The sequence below is a fragment of the Camelus bactrianus genome, chromosome 19 (assembly GCF_048773025.1).
Source record: "Camelus bactrianus isolate YW-2024 breed Bactrian camel chromosome 19, ASM4877302v1, whole genome shotgun sequence".
NCBI lineage: Eukaryota > Metazoa > Chordata > Mammalia > Artiodactyla > Camelidae > Camelus > Camelus bactrianus.
The window spans coordinates 12,542,770-12,555,821 of NC_133557.1; the positions used below are offsets into that span (position 1 = coordinate 12,542,770).

The following is a 13,052-nucleotide window of genomic DNA, read 5'->3' on the forward strand; positions in this document are numbered from 1 at the left end:
GGATATTAGCCTATTATTAGACATATAATTTGCAAATATCCTTTCCCATTCAGATTTGTATGGGTCCACAAAATACTCTAAATAGCCAAAGCAATCATAAGAAAGAAGAACAAAGCTGGAGGTATCATGCACCCTGTTTTCAAACTATACTACAAAGCCCTAGTAATCAAAATAGTTTGGTACTAGCACAAAAACAGACACATAGATCAGTGGAACAGAATAGAGAGCCCAGAAGTAATCCCATGCTTATGTGGTCAATTAATGCTATGACAAAGGAGGCAAAAATATACAATGGGGAAAAAACAGTCTCTTCAATAAATGGTGCTGGGAAAACTGGACAAACAACATGCAAAAGAATGAAACTACACTACTTCCTTACATCATATGTAAAAATAAATTCAAAATGGATTAAAGGCTTAAATGTAAGACCTGAAACCACAAAACTCCTAGAAGAAAACATAGGCAATAAACTCTTTGAAAACGTCTTAGCAGTAGTGTTTTGATCTGTCTCCTGAGACAAGGGCAATAAAAGCAAAAATAAACAAATGGGTCTATATCAAACTAAAAAGCCTTTGCACAACAAAGAAAATCATCAACAAGATGAAAAGGCAACCTAGTGAAAGGAGAAGATATTTGCAAATGATATATCCGATAAGGGATTAATATCCAAAATATTTAAAGAACTCATATCTGTTCCTGTGCACCTTTTATGTACTCAATATGTCGCTATTTTCTTATATAAAAGTTAAGAGAAAAGTGAACTATTTCTTGTCTCTAGTGATAATTTTCTTTCATATGATCCACTTCACTCATTTATGTTACTTGCCTGGACCCTGTTGAGTTTTGCATTTGCAACTCTCAGTATAGAGGAAAGAGGCAGACCCTGAAACCTGCCCCCTGCTCTACTACAGCCCACAGTGTGACCTCAAGCACAGCAGATGGCCTCTTTGGATTTCTTTGGAGTTAGGAGACTAAATTAGATGTTGTTTTAAAACATTCTGGAGGGCTTGTGATCTTGCAGTAGGCCAGTGCTTTGTTCCCTCTCCCCTCCCATCCAGCCAGGGGCCCCAGCCAGGTGTGTTTGTCAGAGGAAGAAGACACTGGAAGGGGTAAGATGCCTATGTCAATAATGTATAACTGGAGCCCAGGACCAGAAAGAGGACATACACTGTGTGTGTGTGTGTGTGTGTGTGTGTGTGTGTGTGTGTGTATGTAACTAGAAGTGGGCTCAAGTAAATTGTTCTTGTATAGGTTTGTGCTTATCTGTTCCTGTGCACCTTCCATGTACCAGGCTGTATTCTAGGTGCGAGGAACGTAGCAATGAACAAGACAGACAAGTCTTTGTTCTCATGGAACTTACATTCCAATGAAAGAACTGGTAATATACAAGTGAATAAAACACATGATATAATTTCAAATCATGGAAAGTTCCATGAAGAAAATAAAACAGAATAATTTGATAGAGAGTTTCTGGAGAGGCAAACTGTGCACATAGGTGGGTACATAAATGTGTGGTGGATATACTTGCAGATAGGCCTGTGTCCTGGGTCCATATATTTATGCTTTTTGTACCTATGTGTGCAAATGAGCAGCTTCTATGCCTACAGTGCTTGCATATTAGTACATGTGATTTTATGCATGTGAGCACACACAGGTCAGCTAGTATGTGGTACACATATGGGGACATGTATGCATGGGTGCTTGATATATTGTCAGCATTTAGCCATAACTAGAGATGTTCCAGTGGCACTCATCAGTGAGCCAGTTAAGGAAATGGCTTTTTTGCATCTGGCATTCAAGGCCATTTTCCAGCTTCCATTCTCCCTGTTCCTTCCCACTTTGGAGAGCTCTCTGTGCTTATCTCCTCTCAGCCCTAGGAGAGCTAAGGCAAGGAAAGGATAGTAACTGACTCATCAATCCAGGAGCTGGCAGGAGGCTGATAATCTGTGAAACCTCCAAAGGCCTGGCTTCCCTGCTAACCTTGTCCTTCACACTATGAGAAGAGAGTCCTGGCTTGAAATCAGACCTGAGGCTCTATTCTTGGCTCTGCCACTTATTATTGTGTGACCTTGACCAAGTTACTGCATCTCCCTGGGTTTCAGTTACCTCCTTCATAAGCACTCTGGGTAGTAAGGGAGGAGAGGGAGCAAAATGACCTGTAGTATTTAGTGAGGGCTATGTGGTGCTGGCGCCTGAAGGAGGAGCAAAGTCATTCTGATTCTGAGCAGGGGCAATGGCATGATTAAAAGTGTGGGCTTTTGTGGGTAAGGGAAGCCAGGAGGCCAGGAGGAACCTACTAAGAATAAAATCCAAACTTCTTACCATGCCTACAAGACCCTACATGATCTGGATGCTGCCTACCTCTAATTCTTACCCTCCTTCTTGTTTACTTATGCTCCTGCCATACTAGTATATAGTTTCCTTTCTGTTCTTTGAATAGGCCAAACTATTTATTGCCTCAATGCCTTTCCAAATTTCAATGTTCTCTTCGCCCAGCATACTCTTCCCAAGAATTCATATAGTTGCCTACTTCTGATTACTCAGGTCTTAGCTCAAATATCACCTCCCCAGGGAGAGGCCTTCCCTGACCATCTTACTTAAAGTAGCTATCCTCTAATGTTAATCAGTATTTAAAATGCATACATCCTTTGATTCAACAATTTCACTTCTAGTAATTTATCCTGCAGATATATTTGCAAGTGAGTAAAATGACATGAAGATATTCACTGAAACATTTATTTGTTAAATAAATTATGGCACTTACAAACAGTGGAACATTATGCAGATGATAAAGAAAATGAAACAGCACTATAAGTCTCAATGGAAAATGATATTAAGGTATGTTGTTAAATTTAAAAATAAAGCAAGATGATCAAGCTCTATATTTAAGATTTGTGCAGTTTATTGGATGTCTATTATACTCAATAAAGAATAAGGTACAGAGTAGTGTATATTGTATGCCATCATTTGTATGGGAAAAATGAGAATATATAAACGTAAATGCATGTATATATGCTTGTCTAATAGGCCTGTCCTATGGTTAAAGCAGCTCTTTTCTACCTCTCCCCATTCGGTGCTTGGTTGAGCACTGTTAGGTACTTATTTCTCTTCTGAACAGCATTAAAATTCAATCTTTTAAATTCAGTTTTTAAATTTCCACTATCAACAATATCCCAAGGACCTTATGAAAGATGCTAACAGTGTAGCCTTCTTCCAAAGTGACTTCTTGGTCACTCTTCACTAGTTCTGTTGCCCAACATCCTCCACCTTACTAGGAGTGGCCCTTTCTGCATACTGACTATTTCTAGAAAGTTACATCACATAATAGGTAATTGGCCAGTAGGCAGGATGATTAGAAGATAGGGGTAGGAGGGACACTTCTCATTACATACCTTTTTATTTTAATTGAAGTATAGTTAATTTACAATATTGTGTTAGTTTCTGGTGTACAGCATAGTGATTCAGTCCTACATATATATATTGTTTTCATATTCCTTTTCATTATAAGTTATTGACTATAGTTCCCTGTGCCAGCATTACATATCTTACTATGTAGTAACATTTGTATGTATTACTTATTTTAAAAAATCGTAAAATTGAAAAAACTACTGAGGGGAATATTCTTTAGTATGTGTGTGTGTCTTATTGATGAACTGTTAGGACTATGTTTATGCCTTTTGAATGTGTTTTTTTTCATTTTTTAATTGAAGTATAGTTGATTTACAATGTTTCAAGTGTACAGCAAAGTGATTCAGTTATACATATGTGTGTGTGTGTGTGTGTGTGTGTGTGTGTGTGTGTGTATATATATATATATATATATATATATATATATATTATTTTTCAGATTCTTTTCCATGACAGGTTATCACAAGATACTGAATATAGTCCCCTGTGCTATACAGTAGGTCCTTAATGGTTATCTATTTTATATATGTTAGTCCTGAACTCCTAATTTATCCCTCTCCCTTACCTTTGGTAACTGTAAGTGTGTTTTCCATGACTGTGAGACTATTTCTGTTTTGTAAATAAGTTCATTTGTATCATTTTTTAAGATTCTATATATAAGTGATATATGATATTCGTATTTCTCCATCTGACTTACTTCACTTAGTATGATAATCTCTAGGTCCATCCATGTTGCTTCAAATGGCATTATTTCATTCTTTTTTATGACTGAATAGTATTCCATTGTGTGTGTGTGGTGTGTATATATATATCTCATATCTTCTTTATCCATTCATCTGTCGGTGGGTATCTGGGTTGTTTCCGTGAGGGGAATATTCTTATAGTTAAATCTTTGCATACAGTCATGAAAATTCCTTAAGATATCTGTTTAAAAAGTAATTTTCAGTCACTCATTATTATTATTCTTTTTATCCTTCATAATGCTTATCATAATCTGAAATTATTTTAGTTGTATTTTTACTTGTATATTTCCTGTGCTATCATTGGAATATAAGCTCCATGTTGTCAGGGATCATGTTTATCTTGTTCATTAGTGCCTTATTTCTATACATATATAAGCAAAGGAATAAATGAAGGAAGCCAGGTTGAAGACTAGAAAGGAGTGGCAGGCAAGGCTGAGGAGGTAGACAGCAATCAGCTGATAGAGGGGTAGCAATTCATAAACTTTAAATATGCATCAGAAATACCTTCTGATTCTTCATACCAGCTTGGAGTCAAGAAGCAGATTCTTGGACCCTGTGATTGTGATTCAGTAGGTCTGAGTTTGGGCTCAGGAATCTACATTTTAACAAGTTCCCTAGGTGATTTGGGTACAAGTGATCTGGAGACCCCACTTTGAATAACACCAGTGCACTGTTGATATCACTTTCAGGAAGAACCACATAGCCATGATATCATTTCTCCTTAATACATGCCTAGGATGGAACAGAAAGGACCATCACCCCATTTTATCAAATTAAATGAGGCTCAGAGATGGCAGTGCATTTTCCAGTGACACACAGCTTGTGTATAAAGTATACTTTGAAAGGCCAAACTGGCTGGACAGTCAGCTCAAGGTGTGGTGGCAGATGGCTCACCCTCACAGGACATTCCCAGGCCTTGGTGTTACTGAATGGATTTTATGATTGTTCCTATTTTTTGTTTGGGGAAGAGGTTATATTCCCTAATGACTGGCTTTTTCTGATGTATCTCAGGGAGGGCAATGAGCCAGAGGAGACCACCCAAATCACATACCGTGAGCTTCTGGTCCAAGTGTGTCAGTTCAGCAATGTTCTCCGAAAACAGGGTGAGTGTGGGGTATGGGGAGAGGCTGGAGGGTCCAGCCTTGGGGTATCTGAGGACTTGGGGGAAGTAGACAAGGAACAGAAGGAACCTGGTAACAGGGGAACAGAAAAGGTCAGCTGGGGGTAGCTGGATGAGAGAGAGCAAGTAGCAGCAGGAAGGGTCCACCATAGTCCATGGTCTGTGTGCTTTACCTGCAGGCATTTGGAAGGGTGACCGAGTGGCCATCTACATGCCCATGATACCGGAGCTCGTGGTGGCCATGCTGGCGTGTGCCCGCCTTGGGGCTCTACACTCCATTGTGGTAAGAATTTGGGCTGGAAAAAGGGACCCAGTTGGGGAATGGGGCTCAAGAGAAGTAGGTTGGGCCTGGATGATGGAGGATCTTAAGAACCAGACTAAGGAGTTTAGAATGTTTGTGTCATAGGTTCCTTATCAGTTATCCAGTTTCTTCTAGGACCTTCGCTTAAAGACCCTGAAGGTTTTATGAGTGACTCCTTTCCCTGTTTACTCAGTCTCTGAGTCTCCCTCTCCCTCAGTCTTTCTTTCCTTCCCTAGTTTGCAGGCTTCTCTGCAGATTCTCTTTGTGAACGGATCCTGGATTCCAGTTGCAGCCTTCTCATCACTACAGGTGACTAATTCTCTCACCCTTTCTTTAAAACCCCTGTACCCCAAATCTTGGTCTCCAGTCAGCTAGTTGGTATTTGGGATTCAGGACAGCCTACCCTTTATCTCCTGGTTCCATCTCAGCCAACCCTCTGTCAGCTCAAATCAGCTGGAAGAGCCTGAGTCAAAAGGCCCACCCAGGAAGGACTGTGAACACTGTGCTTACTAGGGATAAGGGGCTAGGAGTGTGATGCCTTCCTAAGGCCTGGAATGTTTGTTGCTCCCCAAAGACGCCTTCTACAGGGGGGAAAAGCTTGTGAACCTGAAGGAGCTGGCTGACGATGCCCTGGAGAAATGTCGGGAGAAGTAAGTGTGTTTGGTTTGTTGACTACTGCTCTCAGTTGACTGGGCATTTCCCCAGTGCCAGGTCCCCCTTGTCCCCCCTACCCTTGATGGACATGGGCAGGTCCTGCCAAATTCTCTCTTGAGCCAACCAGCCCACCACTTGAGGCTTTTCTTTCCTCCAGGGGTTTTCCAGTGAGATGCTGCATTGTGGTCAAGCACCTAGGGCGGGCAGAACTGGGCACAAGTGACTCTCCCAGCCAGTCCCCCCCAATTAAGAGGCCATGCCCGGATGTGCAGGTGAGTCTGGTACTGCTATGCCCTCCTCTGGGCTCAGAATTGCTCCCTCTTCCTGCCTAGAAGTTCCTAAAGTCCTTCTTTGTTTCCTCATCATAATGCTGAGGATCTGGGAGCAATCCTAGGAATGGCTTCTCTGGCAGGGATGGCTGGGAACTGGGACCTTGAATGTAGGCATGGAACCCCTTGTACCTTGGGAACTTGGCATGAGGGATTGTGAAGAAGAGTCTCATGCTGGTTGAGGTATTCTGATGGGCACAACGGACCTTCAGGGCTTGGGCATGGGTTAAAATGGGCTGATTTGGGTAACTATATGTAGTCATCTTATTATTGGGCTGTGGCTTGGGGTGGGCTACCTGTGCTGTCCCACCATAGAAGGACCAGGATCTGGCCCTCAAGATATGGTCCTTGTTAGCTTTGGATTCAGTGCTTCTGGTGGAAATGGTGGAAGAGCATTGGTGGCCCAATGGAGGCCTCCAGGTCTAAGGAGCATGAAGGGTGAAAGCTCCAGGGTTTGGAAGGACAGAGGGTTCCTGAGATTCTGTGACTTGAGGGGCTCTGAGTGGTCCTAAGGCTCTGAGTAGACTTCAGTCTCATCTAGGGAGATTGGAGACCCCTTTCAGCATTAGAGGCTCTGAGTGTACAGTGACTATGAATAGGATCAGGAAAATGGAGGCTGGAAGGACCAGTAAGAGGGGTACCTGAGGGAAAGGGGGCAGCCAGAGGTTTGGGGCACACTGACCCCTCCCTCCCACTCCCCTATACTTGAACCCTGCTCACCTCCCTTTCCATGGGCTCTTAACAGGGTAAGCTGAAAGAGAAACCCAAGCGCATTTGGCCCCAGGTATCCACTCTGCACTGCCTTGGGCACTGCTTCCCTGCGTGCTTGTTTGTGTGTCCATCTGCTCTTTGCCTGTTTGCCCCACTGAGGTGGCTGCCAGACCTAACCCCCTTCTCTCTGCCCCTGGGTCCTTTGCTGACTAAGTCATTCTGAAGGGTTGTGAAACCAAATGCTTGTTGCTGTCTCTCTGAATCAGCATAGAGCATGGATCTCAGAGCGGTAGCAATAGACATCCCATTTCACTCCTGCTCAGGACCACTGTGGGAGAGAGGACGAAGTAACGTGTCAGAAAGTTTTTACTCTGCACCTAGCTGGGGCAGAGCCAGGAGAGACAGGAGGAGAAACAGATAGAGGAGGTACTGACCCTGACCTAGGGAATCCACCATCAAGTTAGATATGCATTACAAATGAAAACCTAAGTCTTATATAGGGCAGCAGAGAAGGTTCTTAAATATATTTATAAACTACTTCGGGATTTACAAACTGCACGTAAACTCTCTGATATAACTAAATGCTAAACTGAACAAAAGTTACATTGTAGGTGGTTCTAAGAAGAGAGATCTCTAAGTGGGCACTCAAAGCAGATTAGTATAAAAGAGAGACTGGGCTTGGAATCCAGATACCGGTTTTTACCTGTATGACTTTGAATGAGTCACTTCAGCTCTCTGGGCTTCAGTTCCCTTATCAGTAATGGAGAGATGATAATACATGCTCGAAAGGAACCTGCTTCCCTCACTAAAACAATACATAAAAGCCAATATTCCACTGAGTTTTACCATCCTCATACGGTATCTTACTCTAAAGCTGCTAAGATCAACCTTTTAGGCTAATAATAAATATAAGCCCCCGTTTTCTGTATTCTCATTAGCATGGTGAAGACAGATCTGATTCCTAGGGGACGCTGCTTTCCTTTTAAAACTCAGGCAGGGACCTAAGATCTTCTCTTGAAAGAGGAAACAAACTTAGCTGTTAGAGTAGGCTTTGGGGCCAGACTACTTGGGTTCAAGTCAAGGCTCTGTCACCTGCTGCTGTTGGAGCTTGGGCGAGGTGCTTAAGCGCTCTTGCTTCAGTTTCCGCATCTGCAAAATAAGGACAATAATTGTACCTACCTGATTATTGTGCCTGTCAATATATGTAAGGTGTTTGGCACATAGCAACTATTCCATAAATGTTAGCTGTTATTGTTTCTGACATAGCAGACAGGCTGGCATTTCTAAAACGGAATCTAGAAAAGAAATAAACTCTTGTAATTTTTTTTAATTCTTATTTTTTTATTGATGTGTAGTTGATTGACAATGTTAAACTCTTATAATTCTTAATACCCTCAGGCCACAGGCTCCTGAGTTTTTGTTTCTTGGAAGTGAAAACAAATTTTACCAAGACACTAAAGACCATAAAAATAAGCTTACAAAGTTCAGGTTTGTTGGTTTGAGAACTGCAATAAAAGCTGCAGAAATATTGGCAAAGCTCCAAACCCCCTCATCCTTAAGCAATGTTCAAGGAAGGGCCTGGCACAGTTGGCAGAGACCCTTCTCAGCCATAACACTCGTGAGCTTCCTCATGTTCCTCTCTCACACCTGGCAGCTGCCCTCCCTGAGGCTATCCTGGACCAATAAGGCCAATTCCTCTCTTCTTATTTCAGAAAATCCAAACCTCTTCCTGCTTCAAAGCTCTGGGCCCTTATAAGTATACACCTAATTCACAACCAGCATTTGTGCCACTAATTTAGCTCACTTTGCTTCCTGGTGCTGGTTATCAGCTCCACACCTGGAATACCCACCGCACCCCTTCTTACCACACACCCACAAAGGAAACAGTTTTATAAGATTGCAAGAGTCTCCTCATTGCCACAGTGTAACTATGCCTTGCCCTTACATGTACCTAGTACTTTTTTAATGACAATTCACACCAGCACTGTAGACCAGCCCCATTTGCCTAAAGCAATATTGACACACTTCTGCTTAAATACTATTCTCATCTCAAGTAGATTGTTTGGCTGGAAAAAATAAAAAAGACTATGTGACAATGTATGTGTAGACCCATATAGGTATTCCAATTTAAAAATAGGGTGTATTTTTATGTTTTCTAGCTTCTGAGCAGCTTTTCTCCTTCTTCTTCTTTTTTAAAAAATTTTTTCTAAATTAAAAAAAATTATTTATTTTTTGTTGGCAGAGATAATTAGGTTTGTTTGTTTGTTTGTTTATTTGATGGAGGTACTGGGGATTGAACCCAGGACCTCATGCATTCTAAGCAGGCACTCTACCACTGAGCTATACCCTCCCCTCCTTCTTTTTATTCTTAATGGTGTCTTTCTTGGCCTGGACTTGTCATTCTTATGCTGCTTATGTGCCAGAAACTTCAAATTCTCCAGAGTAAGGGACTGATAGTACATAAAGAGAGGAGTCGTAATTTTATCATTTATGAAAGCATGTGTCTAACACTCTGGGGTTTTAAAGCCACATATGCCAGCAATAAATTACCGTCTAGCTATATAATGGGGATAGAGTGTTTCTCTTACACTATCATGCCTACCTACCAGCCAGGACCATCTAACAAGAAACTAATTAATATGAAAGAGTTTTGTAACAGCCAAAGCAAACCCATCATCATACTCTCATTTCACCTCCCAGAGGAGTTCAGTGGAACTGAACTAACTTCTTACCTTCCTGACATTTATCAATCTTCCCTACTCCTTATGATAATCCAAGGCTTGATGGTCACTAGGTAATAAAGTTCTCTTTTGATGTTCCCCAAATCCTGTGAGAGCATTAGGGCAAGAATGACTATCATTTTAAAAAGGAGTGACTTGAGATAGAGTGACTTGCCCAAGGTCATATATAGCTAGGAAGTGGCAGAACTGAGAATTGAAATCCAGTACAACTTTTGGACGATTCAGAGAATTCAACTTCACTCAGCAAAGAGTAGACTCAGAAAACTGGTTTTTCAAAGAGGTGATATAACCAGGAAAGTAAAACAGTTTCAAGGAAAGTTGAGAAAAATTTCAGGATGACAGATCCAGAAGTAGTTATCAAAGGCACTCTAATATAGAGGGACATCCCTCTACTGGGAGAAGTCCACTTTGGTCCTTTTCCACCAAGCAAAGTAAGCAAGGCTTCCTCCTGAAGGGAACCTCAAGCAAGTGTCTTTATGAGAAACCCATTGGTACCGGTGGTGTAAAGGCAAGGGTGGAGCTGGGGTAGGAAACTTCAGATGTGGATGAAGTCTGGACATACAAGAAAGGATGCTTGGACCAAGATCTGTTGACTTATTTTGCTACTAACTAATGGGGCAAGGTGCCCTCCTCACCTGCAGGCTCTAACTAATTTTGCATTTCTGAATTGTGTGGTGTCCACATTCCTACTGATGAGCCACTAGTCCCTTAAGTACATATGTGTGTATGCAGGCCTGTGTGTGCATATTCATTCATCCAGCAAAATTTTACTGAATGCCATTTGAGTGCTAGGCATTTTGCTAGGTGTTGGGGATGTAGGGGAAAAAGTACAGACAGACATGCCACAAAACTCACAGAGATCACTATCTAGTTGGGGAGACAGTAATCAAGAAAATAACTAAATAAAATGATTGGAAGTATGTGCTGTGTGGGAAAGAAATATGGTGCTGTGATCAGGAATAATAGCAGGGGTGAAGGTGGGAGTGGGAAACTATCAGATACTGTTCAGGGGAAAGCCTTCCCAAGAAAGTAACATTTAAGCTAAGAATTGAAGAATGAAAAGGGACCAACCAAGGGGCCCACCTCAGGCCAGGTGAGGGGAGCTCTGGGGCAGGGTGCTGGGAGTACCCAAGAAGCCTACTGTTCTGCTTCTGTTTTCTCTGCCCCAGTCCACCCTCACAAGGCCCTTCCTCTCCCTCCCAGCACCCCCATCTGCCACTACCTCTCTAGGTGCCTGGTAGGGGTGTCTCCTGCCCCCATCTTGAGCTGTTCACAGTTCTTCCCTGCCCATTCCTCTCTTTCTCCCCCTGCAGATCTCCTGGAACGAAGGAGTTGACTTGTGGTGGCATGAACTCATGCAAGAGGCAGGGGAGGAATGTGAGCCTGAGTGGTGTGATGCTGAGGACCCACTCTTCATTCTGTACACCAGTGGCTCCACAGGCAAACCCAAGGCAAGTGTGTGTGTGTGTGTGTGTGTGTGTGTGTACACTGTGTAGGGGTGAGAAGTGAGTTTTTGAGGAAGCATGTAATGATACGAATTTAGCTCTGCAACTCTGAGTTTCAGAAATGTCTCATTACCTTTCCTAAATCAAATTAAGACGTGAATCCTCAGTTACTGATGATGAGGCCTAGGATGAGACAATTTAGGTGGGAGCCTCTGTGATGCCCAGAAAAGGATAAAAGGATCAATCTATGTGGCTGATACTCCCATGCCCACATGGTTTGGTTGAAGAGGAGATGCCCTGTAAAGTCAAGGCCAAGAGCAGGCACAGGGATCCCCCTATGCCTCCTAGACTACAGCTCTTAGAGTTCAGTCCCTTTCATGTGCCACACTATTAATATCTAGTCCCTCCCAGGACACAGTGTGGGAGCCAGGAACACATAAAACTCTAGCTCTTCCATTAACTGGAAAGATAAGTCTCTCTACCTTCCACTCATGTCATATATAAATTCTTCTGCGATATGCCTTGGAATATTCCTCAGTGGGCCTTTAGAGACACAATTTTGACCTGTCTTTCCTTGGGATGGCATGTTGATGGAGTAAGCAAAGAAGATTGTCTTTTTTTCCACTCTCACTCTGTCAACATGTAATTGAATGTGTGTGCACAAACACACAACAGAGATCCTATTAGAGTTGAGTGTGCTAGAAGTGTTCATGTGTGTGAGAGTAATGTGGGTGGCTCAGAAATACCATCTTAGGTTGTGGGTGTGAGTGATGGGCTGACTGTAAATGTGCATGGGGTGTGAGATGGGAACATGGAGAAAAGGGGATGGAAGAGAAATGGAACCTGTGAAAGAGATGCTGGCAGGGCCTGAATCCCTGAAGAGGATCTTCCTCTAGCTCTGTCCAGCTACATTTGGTAGTCAGTGGGGGTGAGCCCAAGGCCCCAACCTGAGGCCCTATTCTTTCCCCAGGGTGTGGTACACACAGTTGGAGGCTACATGCTCTATGTGGCCACAACGTTCAAGTACGTGTTTGACTTCCATGCAGAGGATGTGTTCTGGTGCACAGCAGACATTGGCTGGATCACTGGCCATTCCTATGTCACCTATGGGCCACTGGCCAATGGTGCCACCAGTATTTTGGTAAGAAGGGTACTGGGACCTATGGCTACCTGGTCTACTTTGGGGATGACAAGATGGTCCTGGGTGATGGCCTCCCAAGGCCACTTGGTTTAGAGGTGAGGGACTTATACAATGACCTATTTCCTGGAGAGAGGAGTTCTTAGGAGGTTGTATATCCTGACTGGGAAGGTCTCTTGGCTTGTCTGATAAGAGAGTGAAGACATGAGTTTGTCAGAAAGGGTAAAATACTGAGCCTGAGGGTATGGTAGGGAAATGGAGGGACTATTGAGAAGGACCAAAAGTGACCAGACTTTACTGGGGTCAGTTTGAGGGGATTCCCACATACCCGGACGTGAGCCGCCTATGGAATATCGTGGACAAGTACAAGGTGACCAAGTTCTACACAGCACCCACGGCTATCCGCCTGCTCATGAAGTTTGGAGATGAGCCTGTTACCAAGTGAGACCACTCCCCAGCTGC

General features: G+C 42.8%; 1 protein-coding gene and 1 non-coding gene across 4 annotated transcripts in view; one reads left to right on the forward strand and one right to left on the reverse strand.

The window, feature by feature from the left end:
* ACSS2 (acyl-CoA synthetase short chain family member 2) overlaps positions 1–13,052 on the forward strand; it is a 44,638-nt gene that overhangs the window by 26,073 nt on the left and 5,513 nt on the right. Inside the window, exons 3-11 of one of the 3 annotated variants that reach the window (XM_010960827.3) lie at positions 5,163–5,254; positions 5,451–5,554; positions 5,809–5,881; positions 6,147–6,222; positions 6,384–6,498; positions 7,301–7,339; positions 11,321–11,458; positions 12,423–12,593; positions 12,898–13,031. In XM_010960827.3, coding sequence (XP_010959129.2) covers positions 5,163–5,254; positions 5,451–5,554; positions 5,809–5,881; positions 6,147–6,222; positions 6,384–6,498; positions 7,301–7,339; positions 11,321–11,458; positions 12,423–12,593; positions 12,898–13,031 — 942 coding nt within the window. The remainder of the gene's footprint in view (positions 1–5,162; positions 5,255–5,450; positions 5,555–5,808; positions 5,882–6,146; positions 6,223–6,383; positions 6,499–7,300; positions 7,340–11,320; positions 11,459–12,422; positions 12,594–12,897; positions 13,032–13,052) is intronic. The other 2 variants (XM_074347189.1, XM_010960828.3) reach the window with 2 other exon arrangements.
* TRNAS-AGA (transfer RNA serine (anticodon AGA)) lies at positions 9,545–9,617 on the reverse strand. Its single transcript has one exon. It is a non-coding gene; the product is annotated as a tRNA-Ser (tRNA).